At 34.5% G+C, this 15,638-nt stretch overlaps 1 protein-coding gene across 3 annotated transcripts in view; it reads right to left on the reverse strand.

Moving 5' to 3' along the window:
* Window positions 1-10,379: 10,379 nt before the first annotated feature.
* The window catches only part of LOC149072141 (armadillo repeat-containing protein 8-like), a 64,443-nt gene continuing 59,184 nt past the window's right edge, over window positions 10,380-15,638 (reverse strand). For all 3 annotated transcript variants that reach the window (XM_089246729.1, XM_089246727.1, XM_089246728.1), the window contains exons 15-17: window positions 13,826-13,898; window positions 12,337-12,430; window positions 10,380-10,531 (exon numbers count right to left, since the gene is read on the reverse strand). In XM_089246729.1, the coding sequence (XP_089102855.1) occupies window positions 10,483-10,531; window positions 12,337-12,430; window positions 13,826-13,898 (216 nt within the window). In that variant the 3' untranslated portion in view covers window positions 10,380-10,482. The remainder of the gene's footprint in view (window positions 10,532-12,336; window positions 12,431-13,825; window positions 13,899-15,638) is intronic.

Raw genomic sequence — 15,638 nt, forward strand, 5'->3', positions numbered from 1 at the left:
GACCAGGCAACGTGTTTCCAGTCCTCAACAGTCTAATGTCGGTGTTGTCGGGCCCAGACGAGGCGCAAAGCTTTGTGTCGTGCAGTCATCAAGGGTACACGAGTGGGCCTTCGGCTCCGAAAGCCCATATCGATGATGTTTCGTTGAGAGTGAGTGAGTGAGAGAGAGAGAGAGAGAGAGAGAGAGAGAGAGAGAGAGAGAGAGTGTGCGTGCGTGCGTGCTCTAGTTGAAATATCATTAAAATATTATTTAACCATGATGAAGAAAAATGTTTGAGATTTCGTTGACTAAATTTTATTTAAAATATTTTAATAAATTTTAAAAGAAATTACCTTTTTTTATTATAACCCAAGTACAGTATTTTTTTTTATTAACGGATATCCAATCTTTTAAGAGCGGAACAGTTACCTTCGTTTTGAATCAATTTCTATTTAATTACATTGATATCACAGAACTATAGCTGTAGAAGAGCATATTTTTCTCGTCAGAACCTGATTCTGTTTACATAGGACATGCGACCAGGGCCGCAACTGGAGGAGGAGAACAGGACAGTCTGGTACCCTGGGCGCTGGACAAGAAGGGGCAACAAATTCATCCTTTAACTGTTTCATCTACATGCAAGGGGCACCGAAATTCCGGCCTTGACAAAGTGTCTAGTAGCGGCCCTGCATGCGAGTTCCGGATTGTGGTTCCAATGCAGATATTATAGGAATCATCACCACGCTTTCGAAACTGTAAACGATCTCTGCAAGGAAAGACATCTAGGCCAAAACAGTTTTCGGCAACAATAAGAAAATCCCTAGAAACTAGCAAAACCTGTGCTGACGATCTTTCTCTGCAGGGTTGGATCTTCATTCCTACATACTACGCAGTCGCAGAAGGCGTCAACTGAAAGGGTCCAATTTTTAAGGGCGCCAACTGAAGGGGAGAGGCGATTTTTTATCACCAAAGTATTATTCGCTTACACTTGAAAAATGTCCAGAACCGGCTCTGTTTCTCCGGTGTCTGTTTGTTAAATCTGGAAGGTACTTCCCCGAGGATACTGCCCAAGAAATATCGAAGTAGTACTTTTGGTTTGCACTGAGGTCTTTTTTTGTCAATTTCGAGCAGAGACAAAACTTGTTGGAAAATGGCTGATGTCATAGGCACCGGGACCTAGGGGCTGAGGCAATTTGAGCCCCCCCCCCCCCCAGTAAATTTTGTAAGGGGGTTGAGTCCCCCAATAATTTCTGGAAAAACAATGCAATGCTGCACCTTCCCTCTCCTGCGTACGCGCTTGAGTCTCGTATATACGGGACAACCAGCAAATTTCATCACCCCCTATGTTTTCTTCATGTCGGCGCCTCTTTCTGATCTATAGGGAGAATAACATGTTTGTCTTATAATTCTATCACTTTGGTCCCCCTCCAAAATAAATTTCTGGTTACGACGCTGACTTCAATAATATACCTTCTTCTAATTACCAAATTTCGTCCTTCTCAGTCGTTATTCTAAGGAACAATTATTTTTCTTGGCACTCTTTTACTTCCAGTGAAGTTTTGACATTTTCGTATCCCGGTAAATCCGTCTCCCAGATAATCCACCCCCGGATAATTGAGGTTCTATTGTACTTTGATTAAATTTTGTTACAAACGACACATATACAGTGCAACTTAAGAACTGTTTCAATAAAAAAATGATTGTGTGAGAAGATAAAAATAAAAAGCTGAAATCATTGTGTTATATATTGCATAGATATCCAACTCGAAAGTATATATATAGGCCCCCATCTAAGAAAAAATTATTTTATATTTAATTGTGTGTCTGGGCTTCACATATCTCTAAGCAGACGGCTTTTAACCACTTTGCTCAGCGGAACCCTTGAGGCCCCTTGGCTGCTCGAGGAAAATATAAAAAAAACAGTAAATTTGAAAAAAATAATTATAAATATTTTTAAATAAAAATAAATTAGTAACTTGGATGAATAAAAAAATAGGCCTACGGGGCTTCGAATAGAAATCATATATACCAAAATTATTCATACACTTTATTTTGCTTGGTTCTACTCACTTATTCAGTTCGCTGAGAGTGTACATCGCATTTCATTCCAATCCGCCATGTAACAAAGCGTAATTGGCCGTCGGCCGTATAAAGGTACAGTCGTCCCTCCGTATTCGCGGGGATTACGTTCCAGCAATGACCCAAACCCTAAAATTTGGTGTTCTTTATGCATTTCATTTTTACGGTATCTGCTTTGTGTGGAAGTAGAGAGGGGGGAGGGATCCAGTGGTTCAAGGCGATGCTTTCTGTGTGTGTGTGGAAAGATCAATATAATTAATGTCTGTTAGTCGTTTTTCCTAAATTCCAGTTAATTTGTTAGAGTATAGTAACAAGGCAACCTTTATCAATTTTTGTACTTGTGAAAAACGTACCAGAGATGGGCCTATATTTCATGGAAACAATCCAGTGCCGATTTAAACTTACGAAGCCTTTGCTATGTTGCTCATAATGAACTTGTCTTACAATTCTAAATCTTGATCATCTTCATAAGGTATCGCTTCGGTTTCAGAAACAGTCAGCTCTATTAATACCTTCCGTGTCGATTTCTGTGAATTTCTATTAATTAGTTCTCTACATAATTTATTTTATCATACATTTTTCTTATATAATTTCTTTTATCTACATTAGCGAACATTAACAATCCAGAAAAAGTGTTTTCGTAGTCCAAACCAAGCCTTTTTTAACATGTTAACTGGTTGGGATTTTACCCCACTAGTGGGGATAAAAAATGGCCACTGGTGGGCCAAAGCCCTTTTTCTGTTTTCTGAAGCAGCTTCAATTTCAATCCCTACTAATATGATGGATACTACTACGCCACTATTATGAACTATGTAGCGACCGTTTTGGTCGTAGCAATTGAAACTTCGTACATACGCTATATGGTCCATGGGAAAATGTAAAATGCAGTAAAAAAGCTCCACTTTTTCTCACCTGTTGGTCGAAAAAAAATTTAACTGTTTTTTTTTTTATTTCATAAATCTCTCTCCATGATCTCATTAAGATATCCGAAAAATTTGGTTGCATTCGGATAAGAAAAACTACTCAGAGTACACACACGGGAACTTCAATTATAATCACATTGTACTAGAAAAGTTTTCGCATAACTTTCACACCATAGCTATCATTATTTAATCTGCAAATATGTGAGGTATTGATGAAAAGAATAAATCACATCTCCCAGTATTTTGTATGAACAATAGAAAAGCTTGGACCAGGCCATTTTATAAGAAACTTTCACTGGTCGGTCACTTGGGAAAAAGGGCACTGAAAGGGGAATCAACTATAGAGTCAAAAGCGTTCACGTGGGGGGGGGGGGGGGGGTACCATTCCAAACCCCCCAGATAATCAAATTAAAGTATTCTCAAGTATTTTCGTAAGAAAAGGAATATCGAATGTGTGTGTGAAAATGATTTTTTATGCTACCTTAACCAATTTTTGTTAATTTAATACTAGTATTTTTGAAGGTTAGAAATTCAAATTTTTTGAAATTACATTACTTGTGGCCCCTCCCCTCCAAATCTAGAGGCTAGATACCTGTCAGCACATGGGTAAAAAAAGGACACCTATGAATTGCTAGAATCTCATTAACCCATTAACGCCGGTTGATAAGAAAATTTGCCATTCTAAAGTTTAGGTTTTTCTTTGCCAATAAATGGTGGAAGTGGTTCCACTCATTTTTTGTTTTTAAAAAAAATCAGTCGTCGTTAATGGGTTAAGTTTGTACCTAGTTGGGCAGAAACATTAAATCATCAAGTTCCATAGATTTATTTGGTTGCGATACATAAAAAAATATTGAGGATAAATAATTATATGAAACCACACACTCATTTCGAAGTTTGAAACATTCGTTTTAGAACTCCTTGAAATATCAGGCTGACTCATTACCATTTTTGACAAAAGTATGACATAAGCATTATTGCTATGCTGTTCCCTATCCTCCAGCTTTTCCATGATTTCCGAGACACCACTTGGAGCAGCAAATCTGTTTCTTGCTCAAAGATGGATGACAAGTTCACTCTTCTTCATAGGAGCATTAAGACGCCTTGATGTACCGCCTTGGTATATCAAGCGTATTCTGTGGCATCAGTCAAACTGGGCCGTGAATGGTTAACCGTCTATTTTTACCCATTTATTTCCCATTAGTCGTGTGTATTACGAGGCCTTTCACTCTCAAAAAAGAAATTAGCTGGGCTGCGGGCTTCAGAAGGTTGACAATCACGGTAATATGGGGCAATAATTTGCTTTGGATATGGTGATGTAAAAATGAAATACAATTAGTGTATATATCGTAGTAGCTCGTGTGTTGAAAATGTCTTTATGAACAGGGCCGGAACTAGGGGGCAACTTCTCCAGGCGGAAGAATTTTGGGGGCAGCAGTTATAAAATTATCGAATTTTATAGTTGGGGGCAGCAAAATCCTGTTATCAGAGGTTTCGACATATGAAGAAAACATTGAGGGGGGCATGCTGAAAGTTGTTCCATGTATATGGGACTCAAGCACATACGCGCGGGGGGGGGGGGCATTCCATTTTATATTAATTACAGGGAGAGCAGTAAAGCAGTGGTTCTCAAATATTTACTCTTTTGATATGATAACGTTTATCCCCAGAATAGTTCGAAAAGAACCGATTCAAAGTACTGAACAAGCCCACATCAATGTAGATTAATGTGTGCTGACCCATCTCACTACGACACCCTTTAAAAATTTTACGAATTTAACTAATTATTGGCAAAAAGATTTTTGGAAAAAAGTAGTAATAGAATCAATACATTTTTCGCACACTATATAATCTAGACCAGATTCTTTAGTGACCCTGGAATATTCTAAGGGGGCTGATGGATGCAAACCAAGTAGAAGTAAAGTTACAGCAAGTGATTAAGTGGCCTCGCAGAGACTTTTGAAAAAAGCATAGATGTGAAGAGTTTAAGTGGAAACAAAAAGGAAAAGTATGACTGCTTTTAGAATCTAGTCTAACAACTTTTAGAAATCCCACAAGAGGGAGCTTGACGGGCACCGGAGGATTCAGGGATCCACTCTTACATATAAAATTTTTCTACAAGAAATTTATTAAAAAATCAAGTCGATGAGTAGCAAAGTTCCTTGGTCTTGGGTCTCTTGGATCTGGGGCGTGGGAGTGGGCGGGCAAGAAACATTGTTAAGCATGCTTCCCCTGAACGCCTCTAAAATTTCCTAAAAAAAAATCGAAACTCTGTTATTAGCTTTTATTTAGCATTACTGTACCTTGATAAATTGATTTATCGCATAAAATATAGATATAAATACTGTAGATTTATTGAGATCTTCAACAGAAAATACAGAGGAGCGAGGAAATTTTGGATGCTCATAAGAGCCACCGATTCAGATCATTTCAGACCATTGTTGTCTAATTAGTGCTCTGCAGAAACCTGGGGTTCCAGATTTTTTTTTGGGAGAGGGGGTAGTGGTAGTGGGATGTTCTGTTGTATTAAAAAATTCTCAATTTTTCATTTGCGCAGCAGCAATCTAAATAGTACAATATGATTATAATTAAAGTTCCCGTGTGTGTACTCTGAGTAGTTTTTCTTATCCGAATGCAACCAAATTTTTCGGATATCTTAATGAGATCATGGAGAGAGATTTATGAAATAAAAAAAAAACAGTTAAATTTTTTTTCGACCAACAGGTGAGAAAAAGTGGAGCTTTTTTACTGCATTTTACATTTTCCCATGGACCATATAGCGTATGCACGAAGTTTCAATTGCTACGACCAAAACGGTCGCTACATAGTTCATAATAGTGGCGTAGTAGTATCCATCATATTAGTAGGGATTGAAATTGAAGCTGCTTCAGAAAACTGAAAAAGGGCTTTGGCCCACCAGTGGCCATTTTTTATCTCCACTAGTGGGGTAAAATCCCAACCAGTTAACATGTTAAAAAAGGCTTGGTTTGGACTACGAAAACACTTTTTCTGGATTGTTAATGTTCGCTAATGTAGATAAAAGAAATTATATAAGAAAAATGTATGATAAAATAAATTATGTAGAGAACTAATTAATAGAAATCGACACGGAAGGTATTAATAGAGCTGACTGTTTCTGAAACCGAAGTTTATACAAAACTTGCATACGTTTATCGCACTCACAGAAAAAGTGCTTTTTACATGAGACGTGGATTCATTGCTATATGTGTAGTAGCAGGTGTAGTGAGTGACAGCAACGACTGATCAAATTTTAAGTTATTTCTTGACTGTAGACTCATTGATACCATAACAATGGGAAACTGAAGCAATGAAGCAATATTTCTTTGTCAATATTTCTAATTTTCTTTGCAAGTTTTTCACTCTCAGAAACATTTAAACGCAGTCTTGAATAAATATTTTCAGAAGCACCAGAAAAGTATTTACAGGGATTTTTTTTAAACGTAGATAGCATTCTATAAATAACTTTAATTGATTTGCAAATGTGTTTATACTAGTAAATCGATTGTATTTAGCTATTGGGGTAATTGTGAGCAATACCTTTTGAAAATTGACTTTTGTCTGTTCTTTTTGCTATCTGTCAACTTGGATATACATAGATAAAAATCTGGGTTTGCAACTGGGATGTGTTGCAATTTTGGTGTCATTTGATCTGTCATTTTCATAGTATAATTGTATTTATTTAGGGGAAAAGAAAGAATCAAGAGACTTACTTTCCCAAGTTTTCCTGTGCTGGTGCAAGTGGAACCCCCAATGAATTTACACCAACCCCATACCTACTTGCATTCAAGGTTGTAAAAAACACGGGGTTTTTGGGCAAAATGGGGGAAATTGAATTTCCTATTTTCATAACCTCAAAATATCTAATTTAAACATGTACATCCTTTGTTTGCATCTTACATTATGTCTAAATATACATTTTTGGTCACATTACGCTATGTATTTGATTAATAAAATTGACCATACGACAAAGGAACAATTATGAAGTACGAAAGCCTGGTTAACCAGGCTTTCATACTGGGGGGGCTAACGTCGTAAGAGCTATTAGCTGAGCTAGGAGGCTGTCCATGCACAGTCCTGTTCCGCATTCATACAAATGCTCTAAGTAAGGAAAATGTCTGTCCTCCGTAGTTCAATGGTTAGAACACTCGCCAGGAGAGTGAAAGATTGGTGGTTCGATTCCCCACAGAGGAATGTGAATTTTCCGCTTGGTTATCCAGGCTTTCGTACTTCGTATGAACAATGGAGAGTGACAGTTTCTCTCTATAAAGGGAATAATTGCTCACACACACCCACTGCTGCATAATTGTATCTGGACCTCGAGTTATATGCAGAACTGCATAAAGAAAATTGTTTGTGGTAAAATAAATGAATTTTGATAATGAAAATTCTGAGAAATCAGGATGGTGCCTGAATTTTTTTTCTCTAAATTTTTCAAACCCAGCAGATAATATATTCAAAAGTGTTCTGATCCTTCAAAAATAAAACCTTTAGCTATGTAACCAGAACCATAGTTTTTTTAATTGAACCCAAACTTTCAGGAGCTAGTCACATGCTTCTCTTTTCCTTTAATTCCTCACTGTTGAATATCCCTGCTTCATTAAATTCTGAAATATTTTTAAAAGAACAGTAATAATTAAAAAATGATCTGGTTAAGAGGAGGAGATAGCAGACATTCTGAGGATTCATCTCTGGAGGTGTTTCCACTTGTCCAAATTAGCCATTTTTGGGGACTTGAAACTACACAATAACTTGAATTATCATTAAATACAGATGTCAATATTATTGTATATTACTATCACTTTATACAAGACAGCCTGTCATGTATAGCAACAGACCTGCAGAATGCCTTCATCTGGCTGTCGATTTTAACAGGCCAATTTTCGGCGTCTGGCTTATATTATGGGCATCTTGAAAAATCAAGCTAAGGCTTATTTTCTGTTTAGGTCTTATTTTCATAGAAAAGCTATACTTTTTGTTCTGTTTCACTTGAAGGTGTTCGTTACCAATGTTCACAATTCAAGAATCCCACAAAGTTATTTTCTTTTCTTTATAAGCTAATTTTATTTTTGTCTTTTGATATTTCAGTTATTAAAGTCTGATGTACCTTTATAAAACTTAAAAAAGTAATGTAAACATGTAAATATTTTTTGTGTGAATGAAAATTCAGTTTACATACGTTGGTTTACTTTTTCACAGATGCTTCAATTTATTTATACAAGGATTTGTGTGTGTGTATTAAAATTATCGTGTATTATAAATAAGCAATAATTTCTTTGGATATGTTTATCACATATTAGGTGTAATATATGCATTATATATCTAAGTTCATGGTTCATTTTGTTTGTGGTTTCTTGTAAGATTTTAATATGTGAATCTCATACATAAATGTTTACATAAAAAAATTATAAAAATTATAAAAATTATAAAAAGTGTTTGTGATTCCAAGAAATTATTTATCACATTTTTGTTCCCAAAAAAATCTTTTAACAATAATTTAAAATATACATATTCTAAACACTGCCCTATGCAGCAATTTTTGGAATACTATACATAAAAACTAACCTTAAAATAAAATTTTAACCTGAAAGCAACACATTTTCTTCGAAAACAATTTTTCCCCAAAAACCTGGGTTTTTTAGCCTAAAAAACCCAGCCCGGGGAAATGGCTATCTACCTGGGGAGCAAATTTGACAACCCTGCTTGCATTGGCTTTATCAACTGTGGTACGAAACTGAAGAACGGAATATACAAAGCTCCTAAGTCAACACAAGTTATTTCTATAGACACAAAAAATGCGTGTCTGTAAATAGAGGAAGAATGAAACTTCATAGACATAGTGACAAAAACCATTTCAGAAGCAAAAGTTGTAAACTGAGTTCTTGTCAAACTTGCAACTAAAAAATCAATAAAGATAGCAACTAACGAAAGTTGTCTCGTCTGGAAGAAATTTCGGAAGAATCGCTACGACATCCACCTTTCAATGGCCCAATATATATTGATTGGAGATAAAAGTATAATTATAAGTGAAGTCCTGACATTTTCATCATCTCCGAAGTTTGAGTGTCTAGGAAAATTCACATTTCCTTCTGTTTATTTGCCTCATATAATGTTCGTTGATATTTACTGGATGAAGTAATTACATTGAGTTTTTACATACTAAGGTTGTTAATTAGCTTTGTACTTTGAGAATAAAATGTTTGGACTTTTTATGGTTCAAATAAAATTTTTCACTTTGTTCACGCTTTCATTTATGATCAACATTTTGTGAATGGTTTCAAAGTACAATCAGACACAGGTTCCACTTGCCAAACTCATCAAAGTGGAACCTAATTAATCTTGAAAAACTGAAGAAAAATAAGTTTGAGCCCGAAAAAAAAAAACCATGATTTACCAAACCTGCTGTCATATTTTCAAACATTTTTATTGAATTTTCCAACGTGTGCTGGATTGAATTTGCCCTAATGAAATTAGCAGTTTCACTTAACCCAGTTGGTGTGTGTGTGTGTGTGTGTACCTTAATTTTTCCAAATTTTTTTTCTAACTGCCATTTTTTACACTGAACTGTCACTAATTTATTACGTTGGCATGAAACATCAATCTGATGTAACAGCAGCATCATACCAACATCAGAAATATCGTAATTGTCAGCCAAAATTTTTTTCCTTGTAGGGTGATACAATGCATGAAAATTTTTTTTTATTTTCAGAATTTTTCTTCAAAATTCGTAATTGTCAAATTTTTGCTTTTCATACAATGGGCTGAAAATTTTTTATTACGATTTTTTTAAATTAAAATTTGTTAATTTTTTGTAGAAAACCTTCACATGCCACACTTGGTGCCATGATGTGCCACCAGAAGGAGGTTGGTCACTTCTATTACTTCCAATTTCTTACACTTCTGGTATGTTTCATTTTGCTAATTGCATCCATGTTTTTGGCCAGTGTGTTGTTGACCAACTTATCATGCCGCACCCCTTGCAAAAATTTCAATTCAAATTTCCACACCACCTTTCAAAAGTATGTGAAATCAGTAACTCGCATCAAATATTTTCCAGCTCACACCTGATTAAGAACACTAGCCTTTAGGCAAAGTAGAGTAACTAAAACTTCCAACTTGTAACACCTTAGGAAGAGTAAAATCATTATTTTGAGGTTGTGATTAACATACAGGCACAGAAACTAAAAAATTCGTTAAATTGGATCTTATTACATCTGTGTCTGACTACATCCACACTTGCTTAAAAATATTAAGGGAAAACAACAAACCAAAGACATCTAATAGACCACAGAAGCCAAGACACCTTTCAAGTAGTGTTAACTGGAAATCCCAGTAAATTCTGTATTTTACACAAGCAAATACACAAGATGTATACCAAAAAACTACATGCAACAGTGAATTTTATTGTAGTTATTTTACAGCAATGAAAAATGTAGGGCTTTCGCACAAGTGATTCTTTCCATGAAGCATGTACAATGAAAGCTTGTTACTGCTGAGTCCCTTGAGATGGGAACTGTTGAAGAGCAGTTTTGACCCTGCGAAGAAAAAAAAAATTGATAATGAATAGAGCTGGTTTGATTAATCAGGACGATTGATCGATCAATTGTTAATCACAGTTAAAAATTTTAGTTAATCGACTCAATCCATCCAATTAAAATTTGCATAAAAGTTTGCAATTTAACTTGATTTGTATAATGAAATTGATTATATGTCTCAAATTATGTACCTATAAATATTGAATTAGCCGGCATGCCGTAAAACTTGAGGGACAGCAGCTTTTTGAATGTTACGGGTCTGGTTCATTCCCAGCATGCCAGGAAAAGTGACATTTAATAAAGATCACAGTATGTATTCAGCCAATTCAGTGACTTTTTAAAATAAAGATAGTTAAATTTTTCAGAATCTTCAACTCAAATTTCTCGGCATGCTGGTGTTCCTTGGCTACTATGTTGTTCATAGTCAGCCCTCAGTATTCACAGAGTTCCTCGCAAATAATGAAAACCATAAAATTTTATTTTGTACACATATAATGAAAAGAGCAGGGTGTGCTCGAGGTACAAAGAAGCATCACGGAAGGGGGCGATTCTCTGATATAGCTTAATACCTCAGTAATGTCTTATTGCCTCATTTCTTTATTTAATTTAATGTGTTGGAGTATATTGGCAATGTTTCATATACCAAGTTTTCGACATGTAGAGAATCTGTGTTACCATGTGTTATTTCTATGTTGTGGTAATAATCCCTTGATCATTCAAACTTGCAAAGCACATCTGCCATGTTGCTCATAGTGAACTTGTCTCCCACTTCTTTTTTGATCTTCCTATGAAATCTGTGAATACCGAGGATCAACTGTATTCTCTGGGCTACCATAACATAGCTGCCAACTTTTGAAAATGAAAATTCGGGAATAAAATCCCTATTCAAAAATTTAAGTCAAATAAAATAGGGGTTTTACACATATGGAAGTTAAACCCTTGGGAATAAAATCCCTATGCAAAAAAAAAAATGAAATTGAAGACCAAAACTTCAATGGTGATCTAAAAAGAAAAAAAAATAGTGTGTTCAATCAGAAACAATGTGAACAAAAATTCTGCACGAAGAATGACCCCAAAATCATCGGAGGATGGACAAAAAGCGTCAATTTTTGAAGAACACAGACTTTTTGTGACACTAGCTTGATGTTTTTTGATTTCGCATGGGTGATGATGTCAATCTTTCCACCATGACCGACGTTTATGTCTGTGACACAACTTGTACAAAAAAAAAAAGTCAGAATTTTCTGGAACGTTTGATGAAAGGAAATTCATCGGGGAATAAGTATCTTTAAAATTGATTAAATATTTTTTTCTTATCAAGTATTCATGTTTTGTTATCACATGTATGGGATTCTTCTTAAATGAAGTTGGGAATTTTTAGGGACAATTAGAGGGATCTTGTGATTTTCGTAAAAATTCAGGAGATTTAAGAATTTTTTGGGAGGTAGAGAAATGAAGCTAAAATTCGGGAGACTTGGCAGCTATGCCATAATTTCTAGTATTCAAATAATGTAATCATAAATGAGTCACCATTCATCTTTCTATAAATGCAAAAGATACTGCAAAAATTTAGAAAATTAGAACATGTATCAATTGCTTATTCCAAAAATTGTGCAACAAAACTATAAACAAACAAAAAATATTTTTTGCATAACTATCATTTTACATTTAAATCACTGAATGAGAAAAAATTCTCCCCCCCCCCTCTGACCATCACTCATTAAGTTAAAGCATTGTGTCATCCCACCCCATTAGATAATTATTTCAAATCAATTATTTAATAAGAAAAAAGGATAAAGGCATACTTATCAAATAAAGTTGTATCAGTTGTGGTAATAAGTTGCTGAAGCAACTGCTGAACTCCTAACTCTTTTAATTTTGCTTGGCGTTCTAAAGCCCCTGGAAAAATAGTAAACCCTGATTTAAATTGTTTGTCTCTTCATATACATTACGAAAAATTCAACTTAAAAATGTAGCATCAAATACTACAACATTTAAAAACATAACCACCAAGAACGCATTAGAAAGTAATAATTAATACTGTGTATATAATAGAATCAAATAGTCATCACAAAAGTCTCACAAAAATTTTGAAAAAAAAAATGTATGTATACACTAATAAAATTTCAAACAACCCAACTCAGTTTTAGGTAAAAACAACTATTTGTGCGTAAATATTTTCATGACAATGTTCACAAACGTACAACTTTTTGTCGATAAATCGTTCAAAACATCATCAGGTAATAATTCCCATAAGGTTTTTCTATTGGATGTGTAAATTTGGGTTCCCCCCCCTAAACATAATACAGTAAAACCTCTCTAATCCAGATAGATCCATCCGAACACTCTTGCCTTTTTTTTCTCAACCAAGAACTCGTGTTTTTTCTATACCTATAAATTTCATTTATGCCATTTTCTTTCTTTTTTGTACCCCCCCCCCCCCCCAACAAGATACCCTCTGTGGCTTTCAGGCTTCTGGGAAAGATGAAACAATTTTGAAGATGAAAAACAACACTCATGTGTCTCAATGAATGATTAGTCAAAGTCAGTGTTGATCAAAAAGAACTTTTCTTTCTTTAACCCTTTAAGTGGCAGTTAGAAAAATCACTAAACACTCCTTAAAAATGCCATATCTTTTTTAATGAAGCAGGCTTTCTTCTGATTTTCAGCAGGTGCAAACTAAAGGGTATAGAGAAAAGTTTTCCATTGAGAAATCAATTTTACAAAATGTCTGGACTTGTCAGCACTAAAGTAACAGGCTTTCGTGGAGACGCAATATCTCGCCATTGCCACTTAAAGGCTTAATTTGTTTCTCTTCGCTGTGTAGTTAACCTTAGTGTTCTAAAACTTATCCAGCACTTCATTATTCTTTGTGATTAAATGTCAAGAGATATAGCAGGTACAAGAACAAGCGGATACAGGCTTTTCGAACAACAGGGGAGTATCCCGCCTATGCTAACACAAACTTTTGCGGAAAATGGAAGTCTCTCTGGCAACCCCCCCCCCCATATTCACTTATGGGTACAAGCTGCAAACAGAAACGCCAGTATAAATGTTGTGAGAATAATATGGAATCAGAAAAACTTTTTACAATCTTCAGAAAACAAAAATCATGCTCAAAGAGGCATATTACCACTTTAAACATGAAAACTTAGAAAATAAACAAAACTGGATCCATAATCCAGAATGACCTAGGTCTTGAGAGTCCAGATTAGAGAGGTTCTACTGTATTATTAAAAATTATAAGAATAAAAGAAATAAAATATACTATATGCACATAAATAAAAAAGTAACCTTCATCTTCCTTCCATATCAAGTTAGATATACAGAAAGTTGCAGCAATCTGCAGTTTCACATTTGAATGCATCTGCAACAAAAGAAGAAAAAAAATATATATATATAGTTTTTTAATATTCAATACTCAATTATTAAATACAATCTACAATTGATTATTATTATTGAATTATTTTTATTATTTTCAAACTACCAAAGTGTCTGATATCATTAGAGTGAAGCATTTTTCATAACATGAATACATGCTTTCAATGTGCTTTAAAAAGCAGCTGAATTTGTATGATTTTAAGTGAAAACATGAGGGTGATAAATATTGGTCATTCATAATTATACCCTTAACATACAGGCTTTTGGCTATAAATTTCAATGATATACAATTGAAGTGACAGCAATACATCTAAAAAAAAGTAACTGTTAGCAATGAGATTATAGAGAGGGAAAAGATTAGTGCAGCAAAGGATTTCCATTCTTTTCCCTCTTCTAGCTTACCTTCCTCTATGCATGTAATACTGTATTATGTTTTACGTAACATCCCTCAACGAGGGAGAAAAAAAATTATAATGCTGAGGTAAAGGGGGGAACAATTCCAAAAAAGCAATTTGCTCAATAGAGTTACTAATGAAGCGTCTCCCATACGAGAAGGGAAAGGAAAAGAGTAAGAGCTCGAATATATTTCTTACATCTGGTCCAGGCTAAGATATCGCACCCCTGTGCATAAGGGGGGCTAGTGGTTTATTCACATACCAAAAAATTAGTCATTTTAGTGCTAAAAGGGTATAAAACACATTGAAAATTTATCATTGTTCAAACAAAACTTCTGATCGGAAAACAGTATGTTATAGATGAATAAATAATTAAAAAGCAGACTTTTTATTTTAACTTGTGACTGGTGATTAGCTTCAATTTTTTTATATTATGCTTTTAAAATCTAAGTAATTTTAAAAAATTCATGATCATATACTTCTTAACCATACATACACCTTGTAAACATTGTTCTAGAGAATTTTCAGGGTCATTATACTGTAGAACTGGTTTGAACAAGTTACACTGCTTTAAAAAAATGTTAGAAATTTCAACATAACTCAAACCCACTTTTTTTTTATTTAACATAAATTTCACAGAAAGACTGAAATTTATGTTAAATAAAAAAAAAGTGGGTTTGAGTTATGTTGAAATTTCTAACATTTTTTTAAAGCAGTGTAACTTGTTCAAACCAGTTCTACAGTATAATGAACAGAGAAGTACTGAATATACAGTCATGATATATGAAGTCATGAATATACAGAACAAGTACTATAGCACTTGAAGCTAATGGAAACCATAAGTTACTTTTTTTTTGAAAAAATAAAATCTTAAATGAACTAATGGCAATATTGTAAAATTCTCAAATATCAATTAATTTATTTATATTTCAACAATAACATGATCAGCACGTATTCCCAAGAGATCGTTACGATCTGTCCAACGAATTTGTTAGTGTTAGTATAGACATCCAGGATTCGAACCCAGACCTGCACAGTCAGAAGCTAGCTCCCTAACCACTAGACTGTCAGCCAGCATTTAAAACTATTTCTGATAATTTAGCAAATATTTTACAACAAATATTTGTTTATGAAATACCAGACAACAGTAATTTAGAGGAGAGAAGTTAAGTTTTATTCTTGAAAAATGTGGCACATATATTAACCCCTTAATGATCAGGAACAAGATATCTAGTCCTAAAGCAAATGCAAAAAATTCATTGCAGCTCTCCCATGAACGGAAATTGTGTTTTCCCCTCCCCGTTCTTTCCATACTCCTGTGTGTATGTTAA

The sequence above is a fragment of the Pholcus phalangioides genome, unplaced genomic scaffold, assembly GCF_987345545.1.
Source record: "Pholcus phalangioides strain wild (caught in Gottingen) unplaced genomic scaffold, Ppha-v1.0 ptg000017l_1, whole genome shotgun sequence".
NCBI lineage: Eukaryota > Metazoa > Arthropoda > Arachnida > Araneae > Pholcidae > Pholcus > Pholcus phalangioides.